Below are 20,290 nucleotides of genomic sequence, written 5' to 3'. Positions count from 1 at the left end.
GTATACTGCTGCTATCTCTATGGGATCAGGATATATAGTAGTTATACACCTCCCCTCCAGCTCTATCTGTATACTGCTGCTATCTATGGGATCAGGATATATAGTAGTTATACACCTCCCCTCCAGATCTATCTGTATACTGCTGCTATCTCTATGGGATCATGATATATAGTAGTTATACTCCTCCCCTCCAGCTCTATCTGTATACTGCTGCAGCTATCTCTATGGGATTAGGATACATAGTAGTTATACACCCAAATTATTTTCTCCTCATGGTAAAATTGTTGTATAGACTACGCACTATGAATAAGAAAACACATCAAAACTGCACATGATGTGAACTGACCTCAACCCACTTATCAGTCTAATCAAACCGCCTATGGACTATTTAGGTGTTCAGCAGATTTAGGCGAGTTCCACAGGGTAGATAAACATTTTATTGGCTACGTAATGTCTATGTATAACCAGATATGAGAACATTTCCCACATTCCAAAGAAGAAAATGGTTTATTCTCCATGGGAATTCTCTGAGGAGTCTCAAAATTGGTTTTCCTTGTAAAATATTTTCTACAAATAAAACATCAAAAAGTCTTCTTCCTTTTGTGACTTCTCTTGTGTACTACAAGATTTGATTTATCTGTAAAACATTTCCCACATTCTGTACACGAATACGGCTTCTCAACCGTGTGAGTTCTCTGATGTAGAACAAGACTCCGTTTATCTGTAAAAAGTTTCCTACATGCTAAACATGAATACGGCTTCTCTCCTGTGTGACTTCTCTCATGTCTAACAAGAGTTGATTTACTTGTATAACATTTCACACATTTTGGACATGAATATGGCTTCTCCCCTGTGTGAGTTCTCTCGTGACTCCTTAAGTTGAATTTAGTATTGAAACATTTTCCACATTCTAAACAAGAATGCGGCTTCTCTCCTGTGTGAATTCTCTTGTGTGTAGCAAGATGTGATTTATCTGTAAAACATCTCCCACATTCCGAACACGAGTACGGCTTCTCACCAGTGTGATTTCTCTGATGTTTAACAAGATGGGATTTTTGTATAAAGCACTTTCCACATTCTGAACATGAATGATTTTTCTCCCCTGTGTGGATTCTCTCATGGTCGATAAGATTTGATAGTTTTTTGAAACATTTCCCACATTCTGAACATGAATACGGCTTATCTCCTTTGTGAGTTCTCTCATGTTCAGTAAGATTTGATTGTCTTTTAAAACATTTCCCACATTCTGAACATGAATATAACTTTTCTCCTGTGTGATTTTTTGTGTGAGTAATAAGACTTGATTTTCTTGTAAACTCTTTCCCACATTCATCACATTGAATCCTTTTCCTCCCTTTCTGATCAGTCCTTGGGGTAAGAATGTGTGGTTGGTCAGGAGAAGGTTCCTCATGATCAGGTGGATTATTATAGGATAGATCTGGATGGACATTAGGGGTAAGGAGGTCTTCTCCTGAGGAGCGCTCCATCATATCTTCATCTTCTCCTTTATCATTCAGGGATAACATGAAGTTTCCCTCAGAATTCTTACTGGGATTTTCTGTTAAAAAACATTATTTAAGAATTTTGTTACAAACCAATAAGTAAAAAAGATTTATAATAATTTACTATTCAGGTAGAAATACACAGAGTTGTTTGTAGCCACTTCTGTGGTAAGATGGACAATAAACATGGACCAAACCAATGGAAACGATATAAATGACTATTTGGAATTCTGATGAAGAATAAAGCCCGACAGATGTGTGTGATGTATAAGGAAAAGGTATGAAGTTGGGGAACACAGTACCCACATATCTAGTCCTGGGGGATTACAGCAGTTACACTTAAATCTAAGGCTTAAATATTACTGCAATTGAATATGGTCAATATCTATATATCTATATATATGTCTCTGCTTACCTTGTGATGTGAGGGGCCGGTGATCCTCCATCATGACTATGTCCTGGTACAGATCCTTGTGTCCTTCTACATACTCCCACTCCTCCATGGAGAAATAGACCGCCACATCCTGACACCTTATAGGAACCTGACACATAATGATACCGTCATCACCAGACCCCTCCATTACTGTATAATGTCCCAGCAGTGTCACCTATCTAATCATCACCAGACCCCTCCATTACTGTATAATGTCCCAGCAGTGTCACCTCTCTAATCATCACCAGACCCATCCATTACTGTATAATGTCCCAGCAGTGTCACCTCTCCAATCATCACCAGACCCCTCCATTACTGTATAATGTCCCAGCAGTGTCACCTCTCCAGTCATCACCAGACCCCTCCATTACTATATAATGTCCCAGCAGTGTCACCTCTCTAATCATCACCAGACCCCTCCATTACTGTAAAATGTTCCAGCAGTGTCACCTCTCTAATCATCACCAGACCCCTCCATTACTGTATAATGTCCCAGCAGTGTCACCTCTCCAGTCATCACCAGACCCCTCCATTACTGCATAATGTCCCAGCAGTGTCACCTCTCCAGTCATCACCAGACCCCTCCATTAATGCATAATGTCCCAGCAGTGTCACCTCTCCAGTCATCACCAGACCCCTCCATTACTGTATAATGTCCCAGTAGTGTCACCTCTCCAGTCATCCCCAGACCCCTCCATTACTGTATAATGTCCCAGCAGTGTCACCTCTCCAGTCATCACCAGACCCCTCCATTACTGTATAATATCCCAGCAGTGTCACCTCTCCAGTCATCACCAGACCCCTCCATTACTGTATATTGTCCCAGCAGTGTCACCTCTCCAGTCATCACCAGACCCCTCCATTACTGTATAATGTCCCAGCAGGGTCACCTCTCCAGTCATCACCAGACCCCTCCATTACTGTATAATGTCCCAGCAGTGTCACCTCTCTAATCATCACCAGACCCCTCCATTACTGTATAATGTCCCAGCAGTGTCACCTCTCTAATCATCACCAGACCCCTCCATTACTGTATAATGTCCCAGCAGTGTCACCTCTCTAATCATCACCAGACCCCTCCATTACTGTATAATGTCCCAGCAGTGTCACCTCTCCAGTCATCACCAGACCCCTCCATTACTGTATAATGTCCCAGCAGTGTCACCTCTCCAGTCATCACCAGACCCCTCCATTATTGTATAATGTCCCAGCAGTGTCACCTCTCCAGTCATCACCAGACCCCTCCATTACTGTATAATGTCCCAGCAGTGTCACCACTCCAGTCATCACCAGACCCCTCCATTACTGTATAATGTCCCAGCAGGGTCACCTCTCCAGTCAGCAGCTCAGTGATCCTGTGGATGAGTTCTAGGATCTTCTCCTCATGTATCAGTGAGAGAGGTGGAGGCTCCATGATGGGGCCCCGGGCCCTGCTCTGTCCTCCTGACTCATGGAGATGGCTGCTGGGGGCCACACACTCCCCCCATGTCTTCTTCACTATGGTGTAATCCTGTGTATAGAGAGAGACAATGAGGGGACTGACCCCAGTATTCCTCCCTCACTACAAGGAGACATCCAGAACATAGAGCGGCTCCAAAGATGGGAACAACAATGGTGGAAATGTAGATGGGGGGACAACAATGGTGGAAATGTAGATGGGGGGACAACAATGGCGGAAATGTAGATGGGGGGGGACAACAATGGCGGAAATGTAGATGGGGGGGGGGCAACAATGGTGGAAATGTAGATGGGGGACAAATATGGTGGAAATGTAGATGGGGACAACAATGGTGTAAATGTAGATGGGGACAACAATGGTGGCAATGTAGATGGGGAAAACAATGGTGGCAATGTAGATGGGGAAAACAATGGTGGAAATGTAGATGGGGACAACAATGGTGGAAATGTAGATGGGGACAACAATGGTGGAAATGTAGATGGGGGGGACAACAATGGTGGAAATGTAGATGGGGGGACAACAATGGTGGAAATGTAGATGGGGGGACAACAATGGTGGAAATGTAGATGGGGGGGACAACAATGGTGGAAATGTAGATGGGGGGGACAACGATGGTGGAAATGTAGATGGGGACAACAATGGTGGAAATGTAGATGGGGGGACAACAATGGTGGCAATGTAGATGGGGACAACAATGGTGGCAATGTAGATGGGGACAACAATGGTGGCAATGTAGAAAGGGACAACAATGGTGGCAATGTAGATGGGGACAACAATGGTGGCAATGTAGATGGGGAAAACAATGGTGGCAATGTAGATGGGGAAAACAATGGTGGCAATGTAGATGGGGAAAACAATGGTGGCAATGTAGATGGGGACCATAATGGTGGAAATGTAGATGGGGATAACAATGGTGGAAAATGTAGATGGAGACAACAATGGTGGAAAATGTAGATGGGACAACAATGGTGGAAATGTAGATGGGGGAACAACAATGGTGGAAATGTAGATGGGGACAACAATGGTGGAAATGTAGATGGGACAACAATGGTGGAAATGTAGATGGGGGGACAACAATGGTGGAAATGTAGATGGGGGGACAACAATGGTGGAAATGTAGATGGGGGGACAACAATGGTGGAAATGTAGATGGGGGGACAACAATGGTGGAAATGTAGATGGAGACAACAATGGTGGAAATGTAGATGGGGGGACAACAATGGTGGAAATGTAGATGGGGACAACAATGGTGGAAATGTAGATGAGGGGACAACAATGGTGGAAATGTAGATGGGGGGACAACAATGGTGGAAATGTAAATGGGTCACCTCACCTCTCCGGTCAGCAGGTGGAGGATCTCCAAGGTGAAGTGTAATATTCTCTTAGTCATCTCATTCCTGTCCTTGTCCATCCTTGGGGGATCATTCAGGAGAAGAGGAGACAACTGGGTCAGCTGGGGGGGGATAGTCCTGAAGAAGAGGAGGAGCCTAAATCACAGAACCAGCGACACAATGTAACAAACCTCCTCCTCATGTAATCTCCTTACTACTGGGCTGACACACTGTAACAAACCTCCTCCTCATGTAAACTCCTTACTACTGGGGTGACACACTGTAACAAACCTCCTCCTCATGTAATCTCCTTACTACTAGGGTGACACACTGTAACAAACCTCCTCCTCCTCATGTAAACTGCTTACTACTGGGGTGACACACTGTAACAAACCTCCTCCTTATGTAATCTCCTTACTACTGGGGTGACACACTGTAACAAACCTCCTCCTTATGTAATCTCCTTACTACTGGGGTGACACACTGTAACAAACCTCCTCCTCATGTAATCTCCTTACTACTAGGGTGACACACTGTAACAAACCTCCTCCTCCTCCTCCTCATGTAAACTGCTTACTACTGGGGTGACACACTGTAACAAACCTCCTCCTTATGTAATCTCCTTACTACTGGGGTGACACACTGTAACAAACCTCCTCCTTATGTAATCTCCTTACTACTGGGGTGACACACTGTAACAAATCTCCTCCTCATGTAATCTCCTTATTACTGGGGTGACACACTGTAACAAACCTCCTCCTTATGTAATCTCTTTACTACTAGGGTGACACACTGTAACAAACCTCCTCCTCATGTAATCTCCTTACTACTGGGGTGACACACTGTAACAATGCTTCCCAACAATGGTGGCAATGTAGATGGGGATAACAATGGTGGAAATGTAGATGGGGACAACAATGGTGGAAATGTAGATGGGGACAACAATGGTGGAAATGTAGATGGAGACAACAATGGTGGAAATGTAGGTGGGGACAACAATGGTGGAAATGTAGATGGGGGACAACAATGTTGGAAATGTAGATGGAAGGACAACAATGGTGGAAATGTAGATGGAGACAACAATGGTGGAAATGTAGATGGGGGACAACAATGGTGGAAATGTAGATGGGGGGACAACAATGGTGGCAATGTAGATGGGGGGACAACAATGGTGGCAATGTAGATGGGGGGACAACAATGGTGGCAATGTAGATGGGGGGACAACAATGGTGGCAATGTAGATGGGGGGGACAACAATGGTGGCAATGTAGATGGGGGGACAACAATGGTGGCAATGTAGATGGGGGGACAACAATGGTGGCAATGTAGATGGGGGACAACAATGGTGGCAATGTAGATGGGGGGACAACAATGGTGGCAATGTAGATGGGGGGACAACAATGGTGGCAATGTAGATGGGGGGACAACAATGGTGGCAATGTAGATGGGGGGACAACAATGGTGGCAATGTAGATGGGGGACAACAATGGTGGCAATGTAGATGGGGGACAACAATGGTGGAAATGTAGATGGGGGACAACAATGGTGGCAATGTAGATGGGGGGACAATAATGGTGGCAATGTAGATGGGGACAACAATGGTGGAAATGTAGATGGGGACAACAATGGTGGAAATGTAGATGGGGACAACAATGGTGGAAATGTAGATGGAGACAACAATGGTGGAAATGTAGATGGGGGGACAACAATGGTGGAAATGTAGATGGGGGACAACAATGGTGGAAATGTAGATGGGGACAACAATGGTGGAAATGTAGATGGGGACAACAATGGTGGAAATGTAGATGGGGACAACAATGGTGGAAATGTAGATGGGGGACAACAATGGTGGAAATGTAGATGGGGACAACAATGGTGGAAATGTAGATGGGGACAACAATGGTGGAAATGTAGATGGGGGACAACAATGGTGGAAATGTAGATGGGTGACAACAATGGTGGAAATGTAGATGGGGGACAACAATGGTGGAAATGTAGATGGGGACAACAATGGTGGAAATGTAGATGGGGGACAACAATGGTGGAAATGTAGATGGGTGACAACAATGGTGGAAATGTAGATGGGGGGACAACAATGGTGGAAATGTAGATGGGGACAACAATGGTGGAAATGTAGATGGGGACAACAATGGTGGAAATGTAGATGGGGACAACAATGGTGGAAATGTAGATGGGGGACAACAATGGTGGAAATGTAGATGGGGGACAACAATGGTGGAAATGTAGATGGGGACAACAATGGTGGAAATGTAGATGGGGGACAACAATGGTGGAAATGCAGATGGTTACAACAATAGAGGAAATGTAGATGGGTCACCTCACCTCTCCGGTCAGCAGGTGGAGGATCTCCAAGGTGAAGTGTAATATTCTCTTAGTCATCTCATTCCTGTCCTTGTCCATCCTTGGGGGATCATTCAGGAGAAGAGGAGACAACTGGGTCAGCTGGAGGGGATAGTCCTGAAGAAGAGGAGGAGCCTAAATCACAGAACCAGCGACACAATGTAACAAACCTCCTCCTCATGTAATCTCCTTACTACTGGGGTGACACACTGTAACAAACCTCCTCCGCATGTAATCTCCTTACTACTGGGGTGACACACTGTAACAAACCTCCTCCTCCTCATGTAATCTCCTTACTACTGGGGTGACACACTGTAACAAACCTCCTCCTCATGTAATCTCCTTACTACTGGGGTGACACAATGTAACAAACCTCCTCCGCATGTAATCTCCTTACTACTGGGGTGACACACTGTAACAAACCTCCTCCTTATGTAATCTCCTTACTACTGGGGTGACACACTGTAACAAACCTCCTCCTCATATAATCTCCTTACTACTGGGGTGACACACTGTAACAAACCTCCTCCTCATGTAATCTCCTTACTACTGGGGTGACACACTGTAATAAACCTCCTCCTCATATAATCTCCTTACTACTGGGGTGACACACTGTAACAAACCTCCTTCTCATGTAATATCCTCAATACTGGGGTGACACACTGTAACAAACCTCCTCCTCATGTAATCTCCTTACTACTGGGGTGACACACTGTAACAAACCTCCTCCTCATGTAATCTCCTTACTACTGGGGTGACACACTGTAACAAACCCCCTCCTCATGTAGTGTCCTTACTACTGGGGTGACACACTGTAACAAACCTCCTCCTCATGTAATCTCCATATTACTGGGTGACACACTGTAACAAACCTCCTTCTGATGATAATCTTACCTTAGCCTTTATTTCTATCATACATTGCTGAACACCGCCCACACCTGTCACATGACCATCCTCACAGGTCCTTCGTCCACAATCTCGTCAATCCTGCTGAGCTCCGCCCTCAAATGTACTGGTCACATGATTGTGGCATCATCACAGGTCCTACACCTCCAGCATCTAGTAGATACAAAGCAGGTCCTTGTCGGAAGTCACTGAGGAGCAGAGATCTCCACACAACACAACAGCAGAGACTGCCCGACCAGCTTTGTATCTGCTAGACGGGGGAGCAGTAGGACCTGTGAAGGTGTCACAATCATGTGACTAGTACCTGTGGGGGCGGAGCTCAGCAGGATAGGAGAGATTGAGTATGAAGGACCTGTGAGGATGGTCATGTGACAGGAGTGGGCGGGGCTCATCAGTGCATGATAGAAATAAAGGCTAAGGTAAGTTTACGGGAGGAGGTTTGTTACAGTGTGTCACCTCAATAGTAAGGAGATTACATGAGGAGGGGGTTTGTTACAGTGTGTCACCCCAGTAGTAAGGAGATTACATGAGGAGGAGGTTTGTTACAGTGTGTCACCCCAGTAGTAAGGAGATTACATGAGGAGGAGGTTTGTTACAGTGTGTCATCCCAGTAGTAAGGAGATTACATGAGGAGGAGGTTTGTTACAGTGTGTCACCCCAATAGTAAGGAGATTATATGAGGAGGAGGTTTGTTACAGTGTGTCACCCCAGTAGTAAGGAGATTACATGAGGAGGAGGTTTGTTACAGTGTGTCATCCCAGTAGTAAGGAGATTACATGAGGAGGAGGTTTGTTACAGTGTGTCACCCCAATAGTAAGGAGATTATATGAGGAGGAGGTTTGTTACAGTGTGTCACCCCAGTAGTAAGGAGATTACATGAGGAGGAGGTTTGTTACAGTGTGTCCCCCAGTAGAGGAGATTACATGAGAAGGAGGTTTGTTACAGTGTGTCACCCCAGTAGTAAGGAGATTACATGAGGAGGAGGTTTGTTACAGTGTGTCACCCCAGTAGTAAGGAGATTACATGAGGAGGAGGTTTGTTACAGTGTGTCCCCCAGTAGTAAGGAGATTACATGAGGAGAAGGTTTGTTACAGTGTGTCACCCCAGTAGTAAGGAGATTACATGAGGAGGGGGTTTGTTACAGTGTGTCACCCCAGTAGTAAGGAGATGACATGAGGAGGGGGTTTGTTACAGTGTGTCACCCCAGTAGTAAGGAGATTACATGAGGAGGAGGTTTGTTACAGTGTGTCACCCCAGTAGTAAGGAGATTACATGAGGAGGAGGTTTGTTACAGTGTGTCACCCCAGTAGTAATGAGATTACATGAGGAGGAGGTTTGTTACAGTGTGTCACCCCAGTAGTAAGGAGATTTCATGAGGAGGAGGTTTGTTACAGTGTGTCACCCCAGTAGTAAGGAGATTACATCAGGAGAAGCTTTGTTACAGTGTGTAACCCCAGTAGTAAGGAGATTACATGAGGAGGTGGTTTGTTACAGTGTGTCACCCCAGTAGCAAGGAGATTACATGAGGAGGAGGTTTGTTAGTGTGTCACCCCAGTAGTAAGGAGATTACATGAGGAGGAGGAGGTTTGTTACAGTGTGTCACCCCAGTACTAAGGAGATTACATGGGGAGGAGGTTTGTTACAGTGTGTAACCCTAGTAGTAAGGAGATTACATGAGGAGGAGGTTTGTTACATTGTGTCACCCCAGTAGTAAGGAGATTACATGAGGAGGAGGTTTGTTACAGTGTGTCACCCCAGTAGTAAGGAGATTAGATGAGGAGGAGGTTTGTTACAGTGTGTCACCTCAGTAGTAAGGAGATTACATGAGGAGGAGGTTTGTTACAGTGTGTCACCCCAGTAGTAAGGAGATTACATGAGGAGGAGGTTTGTTACAGTGTTTCACCCCTGTAGTAAGGAGATTACATGCGGAGGAGGTTTGTTACAGTGTGTCACCCCAGTAGTAAGGAGATTAGATGAGGAGGAGGTTTGTTACAGTGTGTCACCTCAGTAGTAAGGAGATTAGATGAGGAGGAGGTTTGTTACATTGTGTCACCTCAGTAGTAAGGAGATTACATGAGGAGGGGGTTTGTTACAGTGTGTCACCCCAGTAGTAAGGACATTACATGAGGAGGAGGTTTGTTACAGTGTTTCACCCCTGTAGTAAGGAGATTACATGCGGAGGAGGTTTGTTACAGTGTGTCACCCCAGTAGTAAGGAGATTAGATGAGGAGGAGGTTTGTTACAGTGTGTCACCCCAGTAGTAAGGAGATTACATGAGGAGGAGATTTGTTACAGTGTGTCACCTCAGTAGTAAGGAGATTACATAAGGAGGAGGTTTGTTACAGTGTGTCACCCCAATAGTAAGGAGATTACATGAGGATGAGGTTTGTTACAGTGTGTCACCCCAGTAGTAAGGAGATTACATGAGGAGGAGGTTTGTTACAGTGTGTCACCCCAGTAGTAAGGAGATTACATGAGGAGGAGGTTTGTTACAGTGTGTCACCCCAGTAGTAAGGAGATTACATGAGGAGGAGGTTTGTTACATTGTGTCACCCCAGTAGTAAGGAGATTACATGAGGAGGAGGTTTGTCACAGTGTGTCACCCCAGTAGTAAGGAGATTACATGAGGAGGAGGTTTGTTACAGTGTGTCACCCCAGTAGTAAGGAGATTACATGAGGAGGGGGTTTGTCACAGTGTGTCACCCCAGTAGTGAGGAGATTACATGAGGAGGAGGAGGTTTGTTACAGTGTGTCACCCCAGTAGTGAGGAGATTACATGAGGAGTAGGAGGTTTGTTACAATGTGTCACCCCAGTAGTAAGGAGATTACATGAGGAGGAGGAGGTTTGTTACAGTGTGTCACCCCAGTAGTAAGAAGATTACATGAGGAGGGGGTTTGTTACAGTGTGTCACCCCAGTAGAGGAGATTACATGAGGAGGAGGTTTGTTACAATGTGTCACCCCAGTAGTAAGGAGATTACATGAGGAGGAGGAGGTTTGTTACAGTGTGTCACCCCAGTAGTAAGGAGATTACATGAGGAGGAGGAGGTTTGTTACAGTGTGTCATAGGGATGTAAGAAAAAATCGATTCTCGCGATAATTGCGATTTTTCATTTGCCGATACAGAATCGATTCAAAATATTTTTGAATCGATTCTTTTAGGGATGTGGAATTTTTATCTCCTGACGCCCGGAACAGCTTGTCCTGTCCTGTCCTGTCCTGTCCCGGGCATCAGGAGATACAAGTTCCACATTTGTGGAGCCGGGCAGGCCGGATCTGACACGGCTATGGAGCGGGCTCCGACTCGTGCCCACTCCGTACTATGCGACCCCTGGCTGATTTCAGTAGCCGGGGGCCGCCGCTAATAGCCAGCATGCGGCAATCGCCGCGGCTGGCTATTAAAGGAGTATCCGGTGCGCACTTTTCTCATTTTATCCCATCCAGGCTGCAAAATAAAACGCACTTTGTCTTACCTGCCAACGAGCCCCCGGAGCTCCGGTACAGGTGTTCGGTCCCCGGGCTGTATTCTTCTTACTTCCTGTTAGTCCGGCACGTCACATGGAGCTTCAGCCTATCACCAGCCGCAGCGATGTCCCGCCTCCGCTGGTGATAGGCTGAAGCTCCATGTGACGTGCCGGACTAACAGGAAGTAAGAAGAATACAGCCCGGGGACCCAACACCTGTACCGGAGTGTACCGGAGCTCCGCGGGCTCGTTGGCAGGTAAGAGAAAGTGCGTTTTATTTTATTTTGCAGCCCGGACGGGATAACATGAGTAAAGTGAGCACAGGAGTACTAGATCGCCGCTGTCAAAGCTGACAGCGGCGTCTATTGGGATCTGTGAATGCTCCCAGGTGGGCGATGTATCGGGATATATCGAATCGCCACACTGGTATCGCGAATCGAATCGCCAAATTCTTGGCGATTCACACCCCTAGTGTGTCACCCCAGTAGTAAGGAGATTACATGAGGAGGAGGTTTGTTACAGTGTGTCACCCCAGTAGTAAGGAGATTATATGAGGAGGTTTGTTACAGTGTGTCTCTCCAGTAGTAAGGAGATTACATAAGGAGGAGGTTTGTTACAGTGTGTCATCCCAGTAGTAAGATTACATGAGGAGGAGGTTTGTTACAGTGTGTCACCCTAGTAGTAAGGAGATTACATGAGGAGGAGGAGGTTTGTTACAGTGTTCCAGTAGTAAGGAGATTATATGAGGAGGTTTGTTACAGTGTGTCACCCCAGTTGTAAGGAGATTACATAAGGAGGAGGTTTGTTACAGTGTGTCACCCCAGTTGTAAGGATATTACATGAGGAGGAGGTTTGTTACAGTGTGTCACTACAGTAGTAAGGAGATTACATGAGGAGGAGGTTTGTTACAGTGTGTCACCCCAGTAGTAAGGAGACTAAATGAGGAGGAGGTTTGTTACAGTGTGTCACCCCAGTAGTAAGGAGATTACATGAGGAGGAGATTTGTTACAGTGTGTCACCCCAGTAGTAAGGAGATTACATGAGGAGGAGGTTTGTTACAGTGTGTCACCCCAGTAGTAAGGAGATTATATGAGGAGGAGGTTTGTTACAGTGTGTCACCCCAGTAGTAAGGAGATTACATGAGGAAGAGGTTTGTTACAGTGTGTCACCCCAGTAGTAAGGTGATTACATGAGGAGGAGGTTTGTTACAGTGTGTCACCCCAGTAGTGAGGAGATTTCATGAGGAAGAGGTTTGTTACAGTGTGTCACCCCAGTAGTAAGGAGATTACATGAGGAGGAGGTTTGTTACAGTGTGTCACCCCAGTAGTATGAAGATGATCCGTATGCACAGAGTGGCAAAAATACCTTGTTCCGGCGCTCACTTCTATGATTCTTTGTAGCCGATGCACAGGTAAGTTGACATATATACCAAGTAACTGATGCGTACAAAAATAATAAAAGTAAATCAGGATTTATTAGTAACACAAACGGACTATGCGTTTCAAGGGGCTTGATCCCCTCTTCCTCAGGTCCAGTGATCTTACAATGTTCAATAGCGGCAATATATACAGTAAAAACCCGCAAACAAATGGGTTCATCATATATCATAGACCTGTCCGGAGTTATATCAGCATTACAAAACGATAGTAAAAACCTCTACTTTATAGTATGTACACAGAAATGAGAGAAGAGCAGTGTCTGTACAGTTATCTCTGCTAATAATTACCAAAATTCTCATTGTGCCACAATAAGCCAATGGGCTTCAACCATATATATTTCTTAGTTCTATTATATCCCTCGTATCACAACAAGAAGACTAAACCAAGGAGAACGACGTGCAGCAGGTATTTCTGGGGTTAAAAGTGGTATGGGAGACCTGTACGCCGGGTTGTCCAAATGTCATGTGACTCAGTCTAGTAGTAGACACAAAGACCGCTATTTTCTGTTATAACATTAGTACTAGGGATCAACCGATATTGTTTTTTTTAGGGCCGATACTCTGTGGAAGTTAGGGCCGATGCCGATAATTATCGACTATTTATACACCCCCAACCCCCACCCCCCCGGCGACACCGCTGCAAATCATTGATTTGAAGTGGGCGCTTTAAATCAATGAACTGCTGCGGCTTTTGCTGGGCCAAAGACCGCCGCCCGCTTCTCTCCCCCCTGCCTGTCCTAGGGTCCTCCTGGTTCCTATCACCGCCACCGACAAAACCACCACCCCCCCACCACCACCACCACCACACTGCACCCACCACCCCCCCACCACCACCACCACACTGCACCCACCACCACACCACCCCGGCCAGAGACCGCCACAGCCGCTGCCCCATTGCCTCCCCCTTTCCTGGTTTATAATTACCTGTTCCCGGGGTCCGCGCTACTTCTGGCTCCGGCGGCGTCCTGAGCTGCCACTGTTGGCACTGACGGTGACGTCGCATTGAGGAAATCACTCGTCATTGCGCAGCGCACAGCGTAACACAGGACGCCCCCCCCCCGCCCCCCCCCCCCCCGGGAACAGGTAATTATGAACCTGGGAATGGGGGAGGCAATGGGGCAGAGGCGGCGGCGATCTCTGGCCGGAGCGGGATGGGGGGTGCGGCGCGGTGCAGTGGGGGCGGAGCGGGGGACGGGGCATTATAGGATTATTGACATGGTAATTGCTAATACCGATAACTTCCAAAATCGTGAATGTCGTGAATGTCGACCGATAATATATCGGCTAAACCAATAATCGGTCGATTCCGAATTAGTACCATAAAATACCGAAAAATTAAATAAAAGGGAGGGGAGAGAAGGGACGTATGAATCCTTTATGTATTAAATATGGCGAGTGAATAAGTTCTGTCGCTTCGTTTAAACCACATGGGGAGGAGGTTTGTTACAGTGTGTCACCCCAGTAGTAAGAAGATTACATGAGAAGGAGGTTTGTTACAGTGTGTCACCCCAGTAGTAAGGAGATTACATGAGGAGGAGGTTTGTTACAGTGTGTCACCCCAGTAGTAAGGAGATTACATGAGGAGGAGGTTTGTTACAGTGTGTCCCCCAGTAGTAAGGAGATTACATGAGGAGAAGGTTTGTTACAGTGTGTCACCCCAGTAGTAAGGAGATTACATGAGGAGGGGGTTTGTTACAGTGTGTCACCCCAGTAGTAAGGAGATGACATGAGGAGGGGGTTTGTTACAGTGTGTCACCCCAGTAGTAAGGAGATTACATGAGGAGGAGGTTTGTTACAGTGTGTCACCCCAGTAGTAAGGAGATTACATGAGGAGGAGGTTTGTTACAGTGTGTCACCCCAGTAGTAATGAGATTACATGAGGAGGAGGTTTGTTACAGTGTGTCACCCCAGTAGTAAGGAGATTTCATGAGGAGGAGGTTTGTTACAGTGTGTCACCCCAGTAGTAAGGAGATTACATCAGGAGAAGCTTTGTTACAGTGTGTAACCCCAGTAGTAAGGAGATTACATGAGGAGGTGGTTTGTTACAGTGTGTCACCCCAGTAGCAAGGAGATTACATGAGGAGGAGGTTTGTTAGTGTGTCACCCCAGTAGTAAGGAGATTACATGAGGAGGAGGAGGTTTGTTACAGTGTGTCACCCCAGTACTAAGGAGATTACATGGGGAGGAGGTTTGTTACAGTGTGTAACCCTAGTAGTAAGGAGATTACATGAGGAGGAGGTTTGTTACATTGTGTCACCCCAGTAGTAAGGAGATTACATGAGGAGGAGGTTTGTTACAGTGTGTCACCCCAGTAGTAAGGAGATTAGATGAGGAGGAGGTTTGTTACAGTGTGTCACCTCAGTAGTAAGGAGATTACATGAGGAGGAGGTTTGTTACAGTGTGTCACCCCAGTAGTAAGGAGATTACATGAGGAGGAGGTTTGTTACAGTGTTTCACCCCTGTAGTAAGGAGATTACATGCGGAGGAGGTTTGTTACAGTGTGTCACCCCAGTAGTAAGGAGATTAGATGAGGAGGAGGTTTGTTACAGTGTGTCACCTCAGTAGTAAGGAGATTAGATGAGGAGGAGGTTTGTTACAGTGTGTCACCTCAGTAGTAAGGAGATTACATGAGGAGGGGGTTTGTTACAGTGTGTCACCCCAGTAGTAAGGACATTACATGAGGAGGAGGTTTGTTACAGTGTTTCACCCCTGTAGTAAGGAGATTACATGCGGAGGAGGTTTGTTACAGTGTGTCACCCCAGTAGTAAGGAGATTAGATGAGGAGGAGGTTTGTTACAGTGTGTCACCCCAGTAGTAAGGAGATTACATGAGGAGGAGATTTGTTACAGTGTGTCACCTCAGTAGTAAGGAGATTACATAAGGAGGAGGTTTGTTACAGTGTGTCACCCCAATAGTAAGGAGATTACATGAGGAGGAGGTTTGTTACAGTGTGTCACCCCAGTAGTAAGGAGATTACATGAGGAGGAGGTTTGTTACAGTGTGTCACCCCAGTAGTAAGGAGATTACATGAGGAGGAGGTTTGTTACAGTGTGTCACCCCAGTAGTAAGGAGATTACATGAGGAGGAGGTTTGTTACATTGTGTCACCCCAGTAGTAAGGAGATTACATGAGGAGGAGGTTTGTCACAGTGTGTCACCCCAGTAGTAAGGAGATTACATGAGGAGGAGGTTTGTTACAGTGTGTCACCCCAGTAGTAAGGAGATTACATGAGGAGGGGGTTTGTCACAGTGTGTCACCCCAGTAGTGAGGAGATTACATGAGGAGGAGGAGGTTTGTTACAGTGTGTCACCCCAGTAGTGAGGAGATTACATGAGGAGTAGGAGGTTTGTTACAATGTGTCACCCCAGTAGTAAGGAGATTACATGAGGAGGAGGAGGTTTGTTACAGTGTGTCACCCCAGTAGTAAGAAGATTACATGAGGAGGGGGTTTGTTACAGTGTGTCACCCCAGTAGAGGAGATTACATGAGGAGGAGGTTTGTTACAATGTGTCACCCCAGTAGTAAGGAGATTACATGAGGAGGAGGAGGTTTGTTACAGTGTGTCACCCCAGTAGTAAGGAGATTACATGAGGAGGAGGAGGTTTGTTACAGTGTGTCATAGGGATGTAAGAAAAAATCGATTCTCGCGATAATTGCGATTTTTCATTTGCCGATACAGAATCGATTCAAAATATTTTTGAATCGATTCTTTTAGGGATGTGGAATTTTTATCTCCTGACGCCCGGAACAGCTTGTCCTGTCCTGTCCTGTCCTGTCCCGGGCATCAGGAGATACAAGTTCCACATTTGTGGAGCCGGGCAGGCCGGATCTGACACGGCTATGGAGCGGGCTCCGACTCGTGCCCACTCCGTACTATGCGACCCCTGGCTGATTTCAGTAGCCGGGGGCCGCCGCTAATAGCCAGCATGCGGCAATCGCCGCGGCTGGCTATTAAAGGAGTATCCGGTGCGCACTTTTCTCATTTTATCCCATCCAGGCTGCAAAATAAAACGCACTTTGTCTTACCTGCCAACGAGCCCCCGGAGCTCCGGTACAGGTGTTCGGTCCCCGGGCTGTATTCTTCTTACTTCCTGTTAGTCCGGCACGTCACATGGAGCTTCAGCCTATCACCAGCCGCAGCGATGTCCCGCCTCCGCTGGTGATAGGCTGAAGCTCCATGTGACGTGCCGGACTAACAGGAAGTAAGAAGAATACAGCCCGGGGACCCAACACCTGTACCGGAGTGTACCGGAGCTCCGCGGGCTCGTTGGCAGGTAAGAGAAAGTGCGTTTTATTTTATTTTGCAGCCCGGACGGGATAACATGAGTAAAGTGAGCACAGGAGTACTAGATCGCCGCTGTCAAAGCTGACAGCGGCGTCTATTGGGATCTGTGAATGCTCCCAGGTGGGCGATGTATCGGGATATATCGAATCGCCACACTGGTATCGCGAATCGAATCGCCAAATTCTTGGCGATTCACACCCCTAGTGTGTCACCCCAGTAGTAAGGAGATTACATGAGGAGGAGGTTTGTTACAGTGTGTCACCCCAGTAGTAAGGAGATTATATGAGGAGGTTTGTTACAGTGTGTCTCTCCAGTAGTAAGGAGATTACATAAGGAGGAGGTTTGTTACAGTGTGTCATCCCAGTAGTAAGATTACATGAGGAGGAGGTTTGTTACAGTGTGTCACCCTAGTAGTAAGGAGATTACATGAGGAGGAGGAGGTTTGTTACAGTGTTCCAGTAGTAAGGAGATTATATGAGGAGGTTTGTTACAGTGTGTCACCCCAGTTGTAAGGAGATTACATAAGGAGGAGGTTTGTTACAGTGTGTCACCCCAGTTGTAAGGATATTACATGAGGAGGAGGTTTGTTACAGTGTGTCACTACAGTAGTAAGGAGATTACATGAGGAGGAGGTTTGTTACAGTGTGTCACCCCAGTAGTAAGGAGACTAAATGAGGAGGAGGTTTGTTACAGTGTGTCACCCCAGTAGTAAGGAGATTACATGAGGAGGAGATTTGTTACAGTGTGTCACCCCAGTAGTAAGGAGATTACATGAGGAGGAGGTTTGTTACAGTGTGTCACCCCAGTAGTAAGGAGATTATATGAGGAGGAGGTTTGTTACAGTGTGTCACCCCAGTAGTAAGGAGATTACATGAGGAAGAGGTTTGTTACAGTGTGTCACCCCAGTAGTAAGGTGATTACATGAGGAGGAGGTTTGTTACAGTGTGTCACCCCAGTAGTGAGGAGATTTCATGAGGAAGAGGTTTGTTACAGTGTGTCACCCCAGTAGTAAGGAGATTACATGAGGAGGAGGTTTGTTACAGTGTGTCACCCCAGTAGTATGAAGATGATCCGTATGCACAGAGTGGCAAAAATACCTTGTTCCGGCGCTCACTTCTATGATTCTTTGTAGCCGATGCACAGGTAAGTTGACATATATACCAAGTAACTGATGCGTACAAAAATAATAAAAGTAAATCAGGATTTATTAGTAACACAAACGGACTATGCGTTTCAAGGGGCTTGATCCCCTCTTCCTCAGGTCCAGTGATCTTACAATGTTCAATAGCGGCAATATATACAGTAAAAACCCGCAAACAAATGGGTTCATCATATATCATAGACCTGTCCGGAGTTATATCAGCATTACAAAACGATAGTAAAAACCTCTACTTTATAGTATGTACACAGAAATGAGAGAAGAGCAGTGTCTGTACAGTTATCTCTGCTAATAATTACCAAAATTCTCATTGTGCCACAATAAGCCAATGGGCTTCAACCATATATATTTCTTAGTTCTATTATATCCCTCGTATCACAACAAGAAGACTAAACCAAGGAGAACGACGTGCAGCAGGTATTTCTGGGGTTAAAAGTGGTATGGGAGACCTGTACGCCGGGTTGTCCAAATGTCATGTGACTCAGTCTAGTAGTAGACACAAAGACCGCTATTTTCTGTTATAACATTAGTACTAGGGATCAACCGATATTGTTTTTTTTAGGGCCGATACTCTGTGGAAGTTAGGGCCGATGCCGATAATTATCGACTATTTATACACCCCCAACCCCCACCCCCCCGGCGACACCGCTGCAAATCATTGATTTGAAGTGGGCGCTTTAAATCAATGAACTGCTGCGGCTTTTGCTGGGCCAAAGACCGCCGCCCGCTTCTCTCCCCCTGCCTGTCCTAGGGTCCTCCTGGTTCCTATCACCGCCACCGACAAAACCACCACCCCCCCACCACCACCACCACCACACTGCACCCACCACCCCCCCACCACCACCACCACACTGCACCCACCACCACACCACCCCGGCCAGAGACCGCCACAGCCGCTGCCCCATTGCCTCCCCCTTTCCTGGTTTATAATTACCTGTTCCCGGGGTCCGCGCTACTTCTGGCTCCGGCGGCGTCCTGAGCTGCCACTGTTGGCACTGACGGTGACGTCGCATTGAGGAAATCACTCGTCATTGCGCAGCGCACAGCGTAACACAGGACGCCCCCCCCCGCCCCCCCCCCCCGGGAACAGGTAATTATGAACCTGGGAATGGGGGAGGCAATGGGGCAGAGGCGGCGGCGATCTCTGGCCGGAGCGGGATGGGGGGTGCGGCGCGGTGCAGTGGGGGCGGAGCGGGGGACGGGGCATTATAGGATTATTGACATGGTAATTGCTAATACCGATAACTTCCAAAATCGTGAATGTCGTGAATGTCGACCGATAATATATCGGCTAAACCAATAATCGGTCGATTCCGAATTAGTACCATAAAATACCGAAAAATTAAATAAAAGGGAGGGGAGAGAAGGGACGTATGAATCCTTTATGTATTAAATATGGCGAGTGAATAAGTTCTGTCGCTTCGTTTAAACCACATGGGGAGGAGGTTTGTTACAGTGTGTCACCCCAGTAGTAAGAAGATTACATGAGGAGGAGGTTTGTTACAGTGTGTCACCCCAGTAGTAAGGAGATTACATGAGGAGGAGGTTTGTTACAGTGTGTCACCCCAGTAGTAAGGAGATTACATGAGGAGGAGGTTTGTTACAGTGTGTCACCCCAGTAGTAAGGAGATTACATGAGGAGGAGGTTTGTTACATTGTGTCACTGGTTCTGTGATTCAGGCTCCTCCTCTTCTCCAGGACTATCCCCTCCAGCTGACCCAGTTGTCTCCTCTTCTCCCGAATGATCCCCCAAGGATGGACAAGGACAGGAATGAGATGACTAAGAGAATATTACACTTCACCTTGGAGATCCTCCACCTGCTGACCGGAGAGGTGAGGTGACCCATCTACATTTCCACCATTGTTGGTCCCCATCTACATTTCCACCATTGTTGTCCCTATCTACATTTCCACCATAGTTGTCCCCCCATCTTCATTTCCACCATTGTTGTC

The 20,290-nt window shown here is 46.5% G+C and overlaps 2 protein-coding genes across 3 annotated transcripts in view; one reads left to right on the top strand and one right to left on the bottom strand.

The window, feature by feature from the left end:
- Nucleotides 1-203: 203 nt before the first annotated feature.
- On the bottom strand, nucleotides 204-4,843 carry LOC130286535 (oocyte zinc finger protein XlCOF6.1-like). 2 transcript variants are annotated; one of them, XM_056537284.1, is made up of 4 exons: nucleotides 4,728-4,843; nucleotides 3,266-3,445; nucleotides 1,918-2,044; nucleotides 204-1,558 (listed from the first exon to the last, which is right to left on the bottom strand). In XM_056537284.1, the coding sequence occupies exons 1-4, from the start codon at nucleotides 4,803-4,805 to the stop codon at nucleotides 582-584; spliced, it is 1,362 nt and encodes a 453-aa protein (XP_056393259.1). In that variant the 5' UTR covers nucleotides 4,806-4,843; the 3' UTR covers nucleotides 204-581. The 2 variants fall into 2 exon arrangements, with proteins under 2 accessions (XP_056393259.1, XP_056393265.1); XM_056537290.1 differs by lacking the exon at nucleotides 3,266-3,445 and having other exon boundaries at nucleotides 4,728-4,811.
- A 3,143-nt stretch (nucleotides 4,844-7,986) lies between these two features.
- LOC130306607 (zinc finger protein 420-like) overlaps nucleotides 7,987-20,290 on the top strand; it is a 54,780-nt gene continuing 42,476 nt past the window's right edge. Inside the window, exons 1-2 of the mRNA XM_056552114.1 lie at nucleotides 7,987-8,411; nucleotides 20,018-20,170. Coding sequence (XP_056408089.1) covers nucleotides 8,391-8,411; nucleotides 20,018-20,170 — 174 coding nt within the window. The 5' untranslated portion in view covers nucleotides 7,987-8,390. The remainder of the gene's footprint in view (nucleotides 8,412-20,017; nucleotides 20,171-20,290) is intronic.

Source organism: Hyla sarda, chromosome 1 (genome assembly GCF_029499605.1).
Source record: "Hyla sarda isolate aHylSar1 chromosome 1, aHylSar1.hap1, whole genome shotgun sequence".
NCBI lineage: Eukaryota > Metazoa > Chordata > Amphibia > Anura > Hylidae > Hyla > Hyla sarda.
Note: the sequence above shows the minus strand (reverse complement) of the source record. Positions and strands in the feature narration are given on the sequence as shown.

What these genes read in the sequence shown, in the direction of transcription:
- LOC130286535 (XM_056537284.1), bottom strand. Translation starts at nt 4,805, where the DNA reads ATGGACAAGGACAGGAATGAGATGACTAAGAGAATATTACACTTCACC. An exon ending in CTGAGCTGCTGACTGGAGAG is followed by an intron (nt 2,045 to 3,265) that starts GTGACCCTGCTG and finishes ATTATGTGTCAG; the next exon opens with GTTCCTATAAGGTGTCAGGA. An exon ending in CCGGCCCCTCACATCACAAG is followed by an intron (nt 1,559 to 1,917) that starts GTAAGCAGAGAC and finishes GTTTTTTAACAG; the next exon opens with AAAATCCCAGTAAGAATTCT.